The sequence below is a fragment of the Dipteris shenzhenensis genome, chromosome 21, assembly GCF_047967505.1.
Source record: "Dipteris shenzhenensis isolate YYH24624 ecotype China chromosome 21, Dip_SZ_1.0, whole genome shotgun sequence".
Lineage (NCBI taxonomy): Eukaryota > Viridiplantae > Streptophyta > Polypodiopsida > Gleicheniales > Dipteridaceae > Dipteris > Dipteris shenzhenensis.
In genome coordinates, this window is record NC_141616.1 from 234,116 (window position 1) to 249,660 (window position 15,545).

The window sequence follows — 15,545 nt, forward strand, 5'->3', positions numbered from 1 at the left end:
CCTGTTGGAGGGTAGCTGCTTAGCCCAAGTGCGTTATTTGTTGGTGCATGAGCTCATGGAAGGGCAGAGAGTCTCAGGTAAAGGATTTTTCAGACTGAATGATAGAATCAAGATGGAAGTTCGAGCTAAGGATGCAAACACTCTAGATGAAGCATATGCCATAGCCTTGAACTATGAGGATGCCAAAGGGAACAAACCAAGCGGGTTTGTGCAGGCTGGGACTCTGTGTGAGCACTCGAAAAAAGTGCATTTAAGAAGAAATGGGTTAGTAAAGGGAGTGCCTCATAGCCTACTGGTGGTCAAGCCAAGCAGGCAAAGCCAACTGAGGCTCCTAAAAAATCAAGTACCACCATTGGAGTGAAAAGGAAAGTAACTCCAATGGCAGCTCGGGCTTAGTCGAAATCTTCTTTGATCCCAGAGCATAAAGAGAGAGCGAGGAGAGAAGGCTTGTGCTTTGGTTGCTTTCAACCTCATCATTGATGGAAGGATTGTCCATGAAACAAGGACCGTCGAATGGTTGAGATGGTGATCTCAGAGCGTGACATGGAGGAGGGGGGAAGTCCTAGAGCCGAATAGATGCAGATTCAGCTACTAGCGGTGGGATCTTCTCAGAGGTCAATACATGTTTTATTATGCCTGTCTATTGCTAAGTTAGTAAATAGTGCACCTGACAATATACTATCTAGGCCCAGAACAATGGGGTATATGGCCTTTAGCAATACAGAGTTAATAAAGATGAAAGGGCACGTGGCCAATAATGACGTCATTGTGTTGTTTGACTCGGCGTCAATGCACGATGTAATTAACTCCAAGCTTATAAAGAGACTGAAATTAAAGACTTGCCCATTTAACTATGCATATACGGTCAGAATGGTAGATAGAAGTTCAACCGAAGTATGGGACCAAAGGGTTGCCAAGTTGGAACTTTGTATGCAGGACTATGCAAAGAAGTTGGACTTTGAATGACCAGACTTGCTTACATAGATATAGTCCTTGGAAAGGCTTGGCATTCTAAGATGAATCCGGCCATTGATTGGAAAAAGCACATTTATCAATTCAAGTTGAACGACGTGTCCTATGTTCTGCGAGGTGAAAAGGATGCCTCAAGGACCGTTAGTTTCCGTAATGGGAGCTCGAAATTCTCAAGAAGAGTTTTTGTTTCTTTGTACAGCATCGGTAGAGTTGGTTGGAGATCCATTGACTAGCACTGATGTTACCCAAGATGGGGAGATGCCCAAGTTGGCTAATCAGATTGCAGCCGAGCTCTCTGATTGTTTTAGGGATGAGTTGCCTTTTGGTTTACCTCCAGAGCGGAATGTTAAGCATAAGATTGAACTTATCTCGGGGGTAGAATGTGTAAATAGGCCTCCCTATAGGTTAAGTTTTACTGAAGAAGTGGAGGTGCTAAGGCAACTAGAGGAATACCTCAAGATGAGGCAGATACAACCCAGTTTCTCACCTTTTGCTTTGCCAGTGATATTGAAGAAAAAGAAAGACGATACTTTCCGTGTCTATATAGATTACAGAATACCACCACTGAATAATATCACTGTTAAGCACAGGTATCCAATGGCTCGGATAGATGATTTTGCTAGATGCATTACATGGAGCCATAATTTTCAGCAAGATAGATCTTGAGTGTGGCTACCTTCAGATTCGAATTAGACCTGAGGATATGCATAAAACCACTTTTAGAACAGATGTGGACATTATGAGTTTTTGATAATGCCGTTTGGACTTACTAATGCTCCAGCTACATTCATCATGCTTATGAACGATTTACTATGCCCATATATCGGGAAGTTTTTAGTACATTTTATTGACGATATCCTTGTTTTCAGCAAAAGTATTAATGAGCATCGTGAACACTTAACAATAGTTTTTAGTATTTTTTAGGAAAGCCAGTTTGTATGTAAATAAAAAGAAAACTGTGTTGTGCATGGTAAGACTTGAATATTTAGGGTTCATTACTACTCCTGAGGGGGTGGAAATGGATCTAAAGAAGGTGGTTGCGATACTGACTTGGCCTATCCCTTACAGTTTAACTGCTTTACAAACATTCTTGGGATTTGTCCAATTTATCGAAGGCATATCAAAGGATATTCGCCATTGATTGATCTGACCTCAGATAAAGTACCTTTTATATGGGGACAGGATCAACAAGAAAGTTTTAATACATAAAACAAGCTGTGGTCTTAGGACCGTTGTTAAAAATTATTGATCCCCAGAAATCATTTTTCATAGAAACTAATGCAAGTGGCATTGCGGTAGGAGCAATTCTCCTCTAAATGGGAAGGCCAGTAGCCTTTGAAAGAAAAAAGCTTTGTCCCTCTCAACGAAATTGGCCCTCATGAATTAGGGTTGTATGTTGTTGTTCATGCTTTGAAAACATGGAGGCATTATTTGTACGGCTTACAGTTCTATGTAGATGTAGATCATGATACTCTGAAACATTTTTGTAAACAACCTGACTTGAGAGGCCGCCAATTTAGGTAGGCAGAACTCATGGAAGAGTTTATCATGACGATTCAGTACCAAAGAGGGAAGGAAAGAAAAGTTGCTAGTGTGGTGTCGCGCATTATGCATAATATGAGTTTCACGGAATTAGAGAGTGCTCTAAGGAGCGAGATTAGAGAAACTTAAATAATAGACGAGTTCATCCAGAGCCTTTGGCCTAAGGCTTGTGTGCTTAAACTTGGGAAACGGATGACTTAGCATCTAGAAAAGGCCAAACCTATGCAAGATATGCCATAGCAAATGGTATGCTGAAACGAAATGACAAGGTAGTAGTACCTAATCAAAATGATCTCAGGCAAAGGGTCATTCAACAGTGCCATGGTAGGGACATCTAGGTGTTGAGAAGACATGTAATTTGTGCGGGACATCTAGGTGTTGAGAAGACATGTGATGTGAGCGGGGCATCTAGGTATTCAGAAGGCGCGTGATGTGTACCATGCCTGCTAGAGGTGACGTTGGACATAGAGTTTGACTGTATATTTTAGCATTGGTGAAACCAAATATGAGAGTCTCACTTGATGCACCTTTCACTAATCTAGAATTTAGGACTGCACTTTTTGCTCTTCACAAGGGAAAGTGTCTAGGATTAGATGGGTTGAGACTCTCCTTTTTCATTTCTTTTTGGGACATGATGTTACCTCAGCTTTGCAGAGTGTTGGGACTTTGGTTACTGGTACTATGCTTGATTCACTTACAGAGAGTCTCCTAAAGGGAGTTTGTAGGGATTTGATTTTCCAATGGAGGCCAATCACTCTTTTGGGCACCTTTTATAAGATTTGGCCAAAGCTATCAGTTTTGTTTGCAACCCATTCTTCTGGATCTTATTTATGATATGTAGATGGGCTTTGTGAATGGATGAAGCATTTTTTATAATATCTTTACATTTTGGGAGGCTTCAGATTGGGCTTTGCATAGTCGCCCGAGGTTAGCCATTCTACTCTTGGATTTTGAGAAAGCTTATGATAGAGTAGATTGGGGTTTTCCTAGAGGATAGCCTTCTGCGTTTTGGGTTTTCAGATGCTTGGATAAGATGAGTCTCTTCTTTGTACAGGTCAGCCCATAGCCATGTGCTTATTAGAAGAGACAATTCATATTTCTACATCAGTCCGACAAGGATGCCGTCTTGCCCCTTTCTTGTATTTGTTTATGGCAAGCAATGTAAGTTTGGAAGTTTTTGGCGATCATCATAGATTTTTTCTGAAAATATTGAATGCGGTGGTCGCCTAGCTTTTGGTCCCAAACCCAAATGAGCCCCTCATTGTCTAAGATTCCCAAAAAAAAAAGCACTACTTCCAGAGTGGTGGTTGTTAAGCAGGTACTGCTAGCCACATCTTGGTATATTTGCTCCTATTGGCGTCACTCTAGGGAGTGCATTTCCGCTCATAAGGCCTATATAGAATTTCTTGTGATGTGGGCTAGATGGTTCAGCAGACACCATAGCCAAGGTGGCTTGCATCTGGATGTCTCTCTTTGTCCAAGCCTCTCCAATGAGAGTCAGCATATGTGCTTCTGTGAATCTTTGGCCTGGTAGGCACGCCCTCGGAATGAGGCATGGTTTTTTCCGTTGTTTTCTTTTCACAGGCCTGAGCATGGTTTTAATTTTTTTGCCTTTTTTGTGATCTGTCAAGGGTTTACGATTGTGTTTATTCTTCCTCCTCAATATGTATTGGGGTTTCTCTCCTCTGTGTCTTTTGGGGGTTTTGCGGAAATTGTGGGATGGAGATTACTCTCCCTCCCCACCTCTGATATAATCTCTTATTTGCAACTTTGAATGGATTATATTACTGTTTCATGGTGAAAATTCACTCTTTTCTTTTGAGGGATTGCAGCGAACCGTTGGAGGTCCAGGTTTGGGGCATCTCCCACTTGCCCTCATTGCATTTTTGTTGAGGAGTCCATTCAGCATTGTCTTTGGGATTGCGGCCAGGAGCGATTTATATGGAAGGGGACTGCTAGTCTTTTGAGCACGTTGTTCCTTTCCCCTTCTTCATGACCTAGGGTTCGGTGCCTTGGCTCTCTCTTTGGGGGCGGGATGTCTTTTATGAGAGGTATGACTCTTGTTAGGCTCTCTCAATTTGATGACATTTAGTTTAGTCATGCTACCTGCACATCATTGGTGGATACTTTTTGGGAGATTCTGGCGAGCATTCAGTGTGGCATATTTGGAGATGCAGATGTACAAAGGCTTTGGACGGCTCCCAGATCCACCCTTCACACACATTGGCTAGTATTTGGATAGATACTGTATACAATTTGATGGCCATTTGGGTGAGCGTGCAGGGATCTTCCCAAGCAACTTCTGCTAGGACAGTTTTCCTCAGGGAGTGGAGTGGCTCCCTGTTTTTTTGTAGTGCACTGCAGGGTTTTGGCATTTTCTGCCTCAAACCTTGGTAGTTACATGCTCTCCATGATGAGCATGTTTTTTGCCCACTTAGGGTATTTCATTTCTCATGCTTGCATGATGTATTTCTGCAATGAGCTTTGCTCGTAGTGTATTCATCGAAAGAAAAAACGCTTTCCATCCTAGGTATCGAATGTTCTTTTGAAGTCTTTGTATGCTGGCTTTTGGTGGTTTCTATTATTTCACTTTCTACCGTACATGCATGATGCCTTGGCTCTTTCATGGAAGGCTCCTTGTCTTGGCTCTTGAGTTTTTTCGAGGGGCTTGGTGATCTTATTTTAGCTTTCTCATAAGTTCCAACTTTGCAGGGTTTTGGGGAGGGTTGATCCCTGAAAATGCATTCAACGCATCAGCTTTGGACGAACTTCTAGGAGCTGGAGTCCTTGGCCTGAAGGTACTATTTGTTCTCCTGCTGTCTCAAGATCGATTGATCTTATAGCTAAAGGAATTATACAGGTGATTTCAATTGTCTTTCTTGCAAACAATTTTAAGAAGTCAGTGACCAGCTTTGAATACCGCCATCCATTATGGCATGCAACTAACACAGTAATTGGCACAAGTCTTTTATGTGTCCATCAGGAATCAACGATTTTCCACAGACAGATGCAAGACATATAAAGGTGCATATCTCCAATCGGCCTATTCTTGCAAATGCCTTTGTGTATACTTGTAGGTTGCAATCATAGTTTTCTGCAAGGAATCCATGTCAAAAGTGTATTTATTCAGGCATGTTTTAGGGAGCTTGCACTTTCTGTGACAGAAAGAAATGCTCTTGTAGAACTTGTGTAGGCTGAGAGAAATTAAATATGAGCCTCTACACGGTTTCTTTGGGTTTTCTGCATATGTTATGCATAATCTTTGTTCAGTTGCTTTGATCTGGCTTGAATCAAGTCCACAAAGGGATATGACAATCCTATTTTGAGCTATCCGTGCATCCTGTGATAATGTTAATCTTGATTATTGATCTTTCTGCAGGCAGCTCTTCCTATCTTAGCAAAATATAAGCGGCCATTACTGGTGCATGCTGAAATCCCTCAACCTCTGGATGATGAAAATATGGCAGTTGATTCAGGATCTTTAACCAGTGAAGCAAGGAAAAAATACTCCACATATCTGAAGACAAGACCCCCTTCATGGTAAAGTTGTAACTGTGCAAGGTGCTCTTCAAAAGATAGCGCATCTCAGATGACCAAATTTTCATATTGCGAGGCTGTTTCTGTCCCGGAACAGTTTTGATGGCTCAAACCCGACTTCAAATAAATTACAACATGATTGGAAGAAAACAAACAGAAATTGCTGTGATACAGTGCCTCGCAAGCTTATTGATAAAGAAATAATCACAAGGTAATTATGGAAATGTATGAAAGATTGCTGGTCCCCAAACAAGTCAAAATACATCTGCCTTAGAGCAGAAAACCTCGCTTCAATATTTGCAAAAACATACAGGTAAAGTGATCAGATTAAACTGCAGTTGTATGGAGCACTAAGCTCTTATTTTTGGTGCCTCTGAGTGGAAGCAGTATTTCGGCCATGCCATCCTAGAGGCAGGCCATGGATGCTGGAATGATGCAGGTCCGTGGGTTCTTCTTCAATGAATGGTGCCACAAGCTGGTGCTCAACAAATGTAGCTCTGAAAAATCTGGTGCAGAGTATCCAAATTTTTGGTGCCTCTGAGTGGAAGTGGTGCCTCAGTATTTTGGCCATGCCATTGAATGAATGGTACCGCAAGGTGGTGCTCAACAAATGTAGCTCTGAAAGTCTGGTGCAGAGTATCCAAATTGAGCTGAATCCCGTGTGTGTGCTGGGCATGCTCTACATGCGGTGTAGTACCGCCTTGGTCTCTGAGTCATCTCCAACTTGCTAGAATTTAGCTTGCATCATTTGCTCCATTTGTCTCCATGTGGGTCATGTCAAGGATCTCATGAGCATCCACCAACTCTGATGGATCTTAGCTCGTATAAAACTATTGCATGCAGTAAGAAAAAGGGAGATCGCTATCTATTCCAAGAGCAGAGCAACTAGTGCATGAAATAATGAAAAAACGGTCTCGTTTATTTATAGGCGACAGCTTTATTCATCTCCTCAGCTCAACCGAGCTTGTTGGAGTTACAACTCACACACACTTAGCTACAACAACTGATAGACAGAAGCACCGAGCCATGAACTATATGGGAGACTGTCGCCACGCTCATCACGATCGGCTTCCAAGGCATAATCAAGTGCACCAACTCTAGAGACAACTGCGCCACCAGCAACCCGTGATCACAGGAGAGACTACGGCCCTTAATCTCTCTCTCAAGGTACTCCATGTAGCCAGCCGTGCAAGTGACAAGTGGCTGATCCAGTCCCTCCTTTCAACCATGCTCTAATATTGACCAACCTAGAGTTTGCTTACACCAACACAGGGAATGGATATGACCTTCCCTACCTCCTCTTTTGTCTGTGGGCATTTCAACCATGTTGAAATCACCCCCAATGATCCAAGACTCTGCAATGCAAGACCAAGAAAGCAGATCCTCTTATAGAAGGAAAACGGTCCCTTGAATTGGGGGCATAGAGGTTTAAGAAACCAACATTACGCCCACCAATCAAAAGAATGATCCATTGAGCTCTAGAGGGAACTATGATCCCATGTCCAATCACCAAGGGTAGCATCAAATAAGAAACATAAATGCAAGTACCTCCCTTGGTGCCCAAGGCGGGTGACCCAAAAGTATGGCTTGAGAGAAGCTTACCCGACTTAGCACAATCCTTGACATCCAGTTTGTGTTCCTGAATCATGAGAATATCAATGGGCCCCCCAGTAACACATGGATGAAGCCTGTTACGAATCAACTGCCTATGGCGGCAGGGAGGTACACCTTCGAGGCCTTGAACGTTCCAACTGACAATCCTCATCGGTGAGAGGAAGAGGTCGGATGAAAAACCTTACTCGACCTGGTAGCGGAGATATCCCTCTATTGGGAAAAATTCCTTCTATCAAGAGGAGGGAAGTCAACTGGGAAAAGCACTCCTACACTTGTAGAAGGAGAAGCTCTATCCACGGTGATCTGAACAAGCTTCTCCTCAAGGGTAGAGGGTACAAACTCCTCCTCTAACTCAAACTCTGTCATCTTTGTCAGAACTGCAAAAGAATTCCTGAATGATGCTTTTGGCATAGGAGTGCGGAGGATCCCTGCGGATGGTGGAGTAGAAGTGATAATCCCCTTGCCTCTGTCGAGGTGAAGAAAGAGGAGCAGAAGAGAAAGGGAGCTGCCGATGGAGCTCGGCTTGGCATTGATGAAGCTCGGCTAGATAAGTATCATTAGCATGGAGTATGGCACAGGTTTCAGCAACAAATTGCTCCATAGATGGAAGCTCCTTCACATGAATATCTGAGGGGACAGGAGCAACCACATCAGCACTAGGAACTAGGACATGAATATCTCCTGCTTGCAAGGAAGGGTCCGTGGCGCCATCAGTAGCCTCCTGAGGTGGAACAAGCTTAACAACTCTGACGGCACCCAACGGGAGACGACTAGAACAAGACGTGCTGACGGTCCTGGTCGCGATGTAGAAGAAGGTCTAGGACGAGAGGATGTAGCTGACGGTCCTGAGCGAGAGGTGGAACGTCCAGCAGTGTGAGAAGTGGTAGGATGTGCAGTAGATCGAGAAGTAGGTCCAGCCGAGGTGGTGCTATGAGGCGCTATACCCGTGGACCTTTTAGGCCTTTACTATCTTCTCTTCCTTGGGCGATCTCTGGCAAAGTGCCCAGGGGTCTTGCAAATCCTACATTGATCCTGTCTCCCAGCAATCTCGACCCTCTACCTGAAGAATGAGCCATTTGGATGCTAGAGCATGATGTGGTCATCCGTGATGTTAGGGTCAGAGACAATGACCCTAACACGTGGTACCCCGTCCGACCTGAATACCTCTACTGCCAAAGAAGGCATCCCAAGGAGGGGGGGGAATCTCGGTGACCATCCCGAAAGCGGCTCCAATGGAAGATAAGAGTCAATGGTACACCTGAGGGAGGCCGAGGAATCTGAGGAAGAGTGAAAACGTCCGGCCATCCTCCTCCAGAGGGTCAAAACCCAATGAGACAAGAAAATCCTCCTGGAGCTTAGTGCTAAAGGACTGGCCTGAAGCACTATACCTGTTGCATCTAGGAAATAAAAAACAACCTCAAAGAAACCTCGACCAAGCAGACGAACATCTATGAGGTGCCTTGCAAGGTCTCTAGGTAAAGCGGCAAGCAACCAGTCCCTAACATGTAACTTGGAAGGGTGGGACCCATGGATGCGAGCAAAGAGCGATGTCGAGCTCTCCTGCTTTGTGTCTTTTCTGAGCTACTGCAACACATCTTTTGAGAATGTGATAGTTTTCGCGGCCGGTGGAAGCGTGTGACGATTGGCTGAAGGCAGAGCCATCGTCGATCGAGGTGGGAAGGCCGACTCAAACATAGTTGAGCTCCGTCCGACTAAAAACACTGCAGGATAGAGAAGAGGGTGAAACTGGGAGTAAGAGTAGTGTGAGGAGGTGAAGAGAGGCTAGGAGGAGAGAGGAGTAGAAAGAAAGAAAGAAAGAAAGAAATTTTATTAGAGTGTTCGGAAGACCGATGGGTCTATGAGACTGAAAGAAAACCTGATACAAACCACAATAAGGGTGGAGCTACTAAACGAGCATCATCACCCGTGCTGAGTCCTAAATCTGATCATACAAAGTCAAATACCTCTGGGTGTGACAATGAAAAGGAAAAGGAAAAAGACTAGAGCGGAGCTGAATCCTCCGTTATGTCATGTCGCCCTGGCTGGTGCATAGCCGGTGATGGGACGCTGGCGTCTGTCAAGGGGTGCCATGTGTCTCGGTCTCCTGGAGGAGGCTTGACTCAAGACTAGAGCCACCGTGACTCTCGTGGGACGTGTTCAAGATCTAAACAGTGATGGGAGGTTCCCTAGAGTGATCTGTGTGTCCCCTTGATGCCTCGTGTGTCGTGTTGCAGTCGTCGGATTGGGGTCTCTGTCATGTCTGCGGCTAGAGACTGGACGATCAATATCACTCGATGGGAAGAACTTTGTGATCCTTCTCTGAGAGGTGTCTGGTGGTGTGGCCAAGCCCCGTCACCTGAGTAAGTACTACTCTTTGTGTCGGACCCCCTCGTGAATGAAGGCCGCAAGGCATCTCTGATCTGGGTAGGCGAGGAATCTGGAAAGGGGTCCGAAGCTGTCTTTGAAGAGACAGTGGTAGCGACCTCGGATCTCGTAGTACACTAGGCACCTGAAAATAAAATGCTCCTCCAACTCAACCTCTTGAGACTCGCACAATGTGCATATGCGGTGCTCCCTTGGGATCCCCTCTGCTCTACCACTCTCTATGCGGAGGCGGTGTGATGATATCCGAAACTGTCCGATGTAGATCCGTAGTGAGGGAGGCATGTGTAGCTCAGTGTACCCCGATGGTGTGATGAATCCCTCCTCCGAAATACAAAGACAGTGATCTTTGTAGAAGCTTAGCCTCACTTGAAGCTCCCTCGGCTCCAACTAGGTCCTAAAGGTGTGTAGTTGCAGGAGATCCTCTCGAATGACCTGGTTGGTGTGTGGCCCGATCGGGATGGTGGGTGGGAGTATCAGGGGGGCATCCAAACTGTACTGAAAAGGAGGTATCCTATCGATGTGAAACCCCAGTCTCACAAACCATCTATGAGTCTGTGCATACCAACCTCGCTCGTCTCCCATTGGTGCCAACCTCATGGAGGAATTGAGAGCCAACCTTGGCAACCTCTGTCTCTCTGATGTGCAGTCCCCATATGATCTAACCCGGTGTAGATATGTGATGGTCTGAAAAGCTGCATCTAGCTAGAGTGGAGAAGCACCAAACTCAACTTGAACGATATGATGTGGCACAGATGGTTTCCCCTGGATCATCCGAGAGAGCATAAGAATCTGCAGGGGCTCCACCCGTGTCCACTCTATATCTGACATGTTAGGCCCCCAACAAGGGGGCTCCCATACATACTGGTTGGTCGGACCAAGGAGTCGAAGAGAAGAGCCTTGGTCCGAGGGTCCTAGAAGTGGGAGTGGAAGCTGTCTGAGGGGAGGGGTTCCTATCCTTCAAGAGGTGTTATCGGAGGCCAAAGGCCGCTGGCGTGAGAAGCATGAGTGTTGCAATGCTTTAATGCAACGCATCGCGCAGTGGTGCGAGTGTCGTATGCTATACTGCAGAGTGCACCGTGCAGTGGTGCGAGTGTCGTATGCTATACTGCAGTGAACAACGACATACGAGTGCACTATGCTAAATGACAATCACCTGAGAACTCCACAACATAAGAAGAATAAGAAAATCTCGTCGTACACTAGTGAACACAATCCCCATATTGGGAAGAGACAAGAAAAATGAGAAAGTGGCCAAGATGGCCAAAGTACATATCATTGGACCAGTGTCTCCAGGTCACAAGTCACAAGTCACAAGAACAGATAGGTCTATCCCCATAGTAGATAGAGGTTACACACAAGTCTCTCCACACTCTCTCCTTGGCGAGCTTGTAGCTCCAGCCTCTATCTCTCCTCACACTGTCCTTTCTCCCGCTCTAGTGCCGAACGCTGAATGCTCAATGCTCTCCTCCCCTCCCCTTTCCACCTTAGCCTTCATCCTCATCCCCGCCTTGGAGGGTCCCTTCTTCGCTGAGAATCTCCCCCTTTCTTCCCATTGATCATCCTCTTATCTCCTTAGCCGTTGAGGATGGCCCTTGCGCCGTTGGCTCTCTTGATGGCTACGGCGACTTCCCTGACTTGCCAGCCTCTTCTAATCAAGATGGTGTAAATTCTCCATGTGCAGGTGAGCTAGATCACCGCACCACTGAACCACTGTGTAACTATAAATACTCCTGACTGCTTTATGTGCTAAGCTCACTCTCTATGTGCACAGCTCTCGATGAGATCGCCTTGGGCATGATACTCCTGGTTGACCTATGGTTGACATATGTCGACGTATGCTTGCCTCAGATAGTACACTTGGATGAACCCGTGTGATCAACTCCTCTTGTCGTGTGGCTGAATTGTGTTGACACATGGTCAACCTGTGGTCAACACATGTCGTCATGTGGTCAACGCCTGTTGTCGTTGGATGGACAAAAGTAGTAGAGCCCAATCCGCCTTCACAGCCACCCTCATCCACGTTTCAAACAACCGAACAACACAACCACAAGGTAAATGGCGTTCATTCAACATCATTGTCTCTACACATACATTTTGATACAACTCACACTTTGGCCATATTTCCTCCAGAAGCCAGACAACCTCAAAAAAAACCCAGTGGACTACACAGCCCAACATGATGCTCTTAGAACTGAACTTCCCCCCAAAACTCAGAGAACAGTCAGCCTCAGAATATTATAAGTCCACAGCCCACACTCCTAAGCTTCCATCAAGGACAACAGCTTGTAACTCCCGCAAAGCTGCAACAGTGCCACCTCCTCTCCTTCTCTATCAGTACCCAGGAATCTCTCACGATCAAAATCGGCATAAGATCACAACCATGTCAAAGAGGCTTCCAATTCCTTTAGGATAGCTTTTCTTCCCTCACAAGCAGAAAATCAGTGATTGACGAACATCTGCAGCAAGCATCAATCTCACGTTCTTCCACGAAAAGTGCCCAGCTCCTTTAGGACAACCTTCATCGATGAAGGTCACGTTCCATTTTGCCTTATCCTGCAATTCCTTCGTCCCTCTCTGTCATGTGATCAAAGCTATGCTACAGCTTCTCCTACCTATGGAGCACTCAGCTCGTATAGATAGCCACACCCCCGCCGTTGCATACGAGCCTCAGACCGGTCACCTCCAGTCCACCCCAGCTTCCGAGCTCTCAGTCGCCCTACACACTTCAGCTTGCAGTCGCGATCCCCAACTTAGTTGGGGTCCTTGTTTTCAGTCAAAAGCCTCTCCTTCTCAACCTTGTAGATTATTCTCTGCTCATATGATGATGAACCAGCCCACGCTCCTTCTCTGCGCAATCCAGGCCTCCTTATACTCCAACAGCTCCCTTCAACGAACTCACGTTCTCTTGCAGCCGGCTCCTCATGAGGCGTTTCCACAGTCTCTCCAATGCCCATTATACATGATTTTGTCCTCCTCCAGCAGCTCCTCTTTCACTAAGCTCCCATTGCCTGTGGTCCAAAATCCTCTAGCACACAGTACTGGCGACACCTCCCCTGCTCACGAGCCTCTTCTTCACGTGGCCCTCCTGCATTCTCTTTTGGGATCTTCACCCTCTAAACTCCTCGACCTCTGCTCCTTCTGTGAGGCCCTCCTTGCCCACACAGCAGTGACCTGCGCTCCTCTCCCAGAGCTCTCCAGCCCGCATCATCGCGATGGCCTCCTGTCACCCGAGCTCACTGAACCACCGAGCTCTCCTCTCTCTCGGCGCTCTCCTGCGCCTACAGTCGATGCCACCATCCCATCAGTCCGAGAGCTCCTTCTCCTCGTAGTCCTCCCTCTCCTAAGCTTCCTCCTTCCTCGCGTTCCTCTTTTGTGTGCCCACGATATGCTTCCAGGACCATCTCCAGCCGCCTTCTCCATGTACGTGTTTACAATCTAGATCATCACGTAGCCTTTTTCATGCATGCCTTTTTTATTATAGCCATGTCATTTTTGCCTTTTCACCACTTTCTCAATCCTTTCTTTAAACTATACCAAGGCAATTTGTGCCTATACTCCTACCTTAGGCACCACCAACACACGCCAAAAGCGCTTAGCACCATATTGCCCATACTACCACATATGGTGAACACCATCCCGACACAAAGGATCTACAAGACAACCACGACAAAAAAATGCTCATGCCCTCACACAGAAAGAACTCGGAACAACCATGATAGGCGTATGCCATCCCACAACAAAACCCCGTCATACTCTGGATACCATGCTCTGGATTATCCTGCTGCAACCACACTGCACTTCATTATCTCTCAGAAGTCCCTGGAGAAGCATCTGCCATCTCAAGAAAGTATATCATCAATGTGGAGTCCGTCATGAGGGTGTCCACAGCCCTTTTCCACTACCAACTAGCTATGTACATAGCTATGCACTCACCCAGCAACATGCAACAAGTGAAAAACATTTTTTCTTTTTTATGCACACATCTCTAGCAACCCCTTCTCTTCTGCTGTGACATTCATGTCCAGCAGCTAAAAAGAAAAGATCAGCAAACCACCTGGATCAAAAAAGTAAGCTTATACTCTATGCCTCTGCTTTTCTCCTCCCGGATCAACACGCTTTCTTGTCATTGCCAACCACACATGAAAATCCATAAGGGTATCATCAAGTAAAGCATCTAGCTGATCATCAACCACACTATCACTACCATCCTGCTCAACATGCATACTGGTGTTTACATTCTCTTTCAAAGAGATCAATGCTAACATATCATCCAGTGCATCATCAAGGAAGCAATCCAGCTCATCCTCTGAATCACCATCATCTTGTAAACATTGAATCTTAACCTCATCATCCACATCAAAGTCTACATGCACACAATCAACACTTGCTGGTCCCACCCAAACTAAGTGTTTTAACTGCAGGTCTTTCACTTTATCATCAGTGATAGCCACTTCAGCTTCATCACTATCAAACATGATTGAGCTCTCATCTTCACTGCTAGTTTCACCTCTTTCTTCCTCACTTGCTGAACCTGAAATCTCAACCCTGCGGTATGCACAATCACAGTGTCAACCAAAAACTGATTGCATTCAGCCATCATAGGCACATCATCACATAACACTGGAGCATGATCATCATCTACACACACAGACTTATCCTTAGCTGCCTTTAATGGGCTCTCAACCTCTCTGCCATCTATGGCAGCAACCCCTTCTCTCGGGCTCTCTTCTGCCACCTCACACAGATCTGGTTGAGCAACACCCTCCTCCATAGCAAGTGACAAGCCTCCATTCATAAGTGTAATTATTTCCAGCTCCCTTACATCAACATCTGGTTTCTTCAATAGTGAAGACAACTGACTCTCTTCCTCTGTCTCACTCAAAAAATCCATCTCTTCATCTGTGACTGTCTCCTCAGGTTCCTCTTCCAATTCCAGCCTACAGCTCATCATATAACCTGGTACTCTCCTTGCACCAGCTAAACTTCCTTCTCCTCCATCCATAGCCTCTCTCCTGTTATTTTGACCTCTGCTTCTTCCTGCAGTCTCCATCCAATTTAGGCTGAGTGTTTTCATCAGCTCCACAGCTTCATGCAAATCCTTTCTCAGGGAATCATCCTGCATAGGAATAGACACCGGCTCTCTCTCTACATATGCCTTGATCATTTCTGGCCTGCTGACCAGGGTTTTAGGCTCCTCTTGCATACCAAGCTGCATCAGTCTCTTGACTTTCTACTCCTTCTCTCTGGCCACTCTGACTGCATCCTCAAAACTATCAATATGCCTCAGCTCCACCTTCAAACGGAGTGAAGGCTCCAGACCAGCCACAAACTGGTCTCTCTTTATCATTTGCGGGGGAACTTCAGGAATCAAAGCCTCACACTACCAAACTCTATCAGATACTGATCCACATCTTGACTATCCTTTTGCTGAATTTTGCACAACTCCTTCCATACTTCATTAGGGCTCCTGGATTGTGCAAACCGTGCAAGAAAAG

At 45.7% G+C, this 15,545-nt stretch overlaps 1 protein-coding gene across 1 annotated transcript in view; it reads left to right on the top strand.

Moving 5' to 3' along the window:
* ALN (allantoinase) overlaps positions 1-15,545 on the top strand; it is a 282,875-nt gene that overhangs the window by 105,987 nt on the left and 161,343 nt on the right. Inside the window, exons 7-9 of the mRNA XM_087392293.1 lie at positions 5,227-5,312; positions 5,479-5,538; positions 5,894-6,054. Of these exons, the coding sequence (XP_087248419.1) occupies positions 5,227-5,312; positions 5,479-5,538; positions 5,894-6,054 (307 nt within the window). The remainder of the gene's footprint in view (positions 1-5,226; positions 5,313-5,478; positions 5,539-5,893; positions 6,055-15,545) is intronic.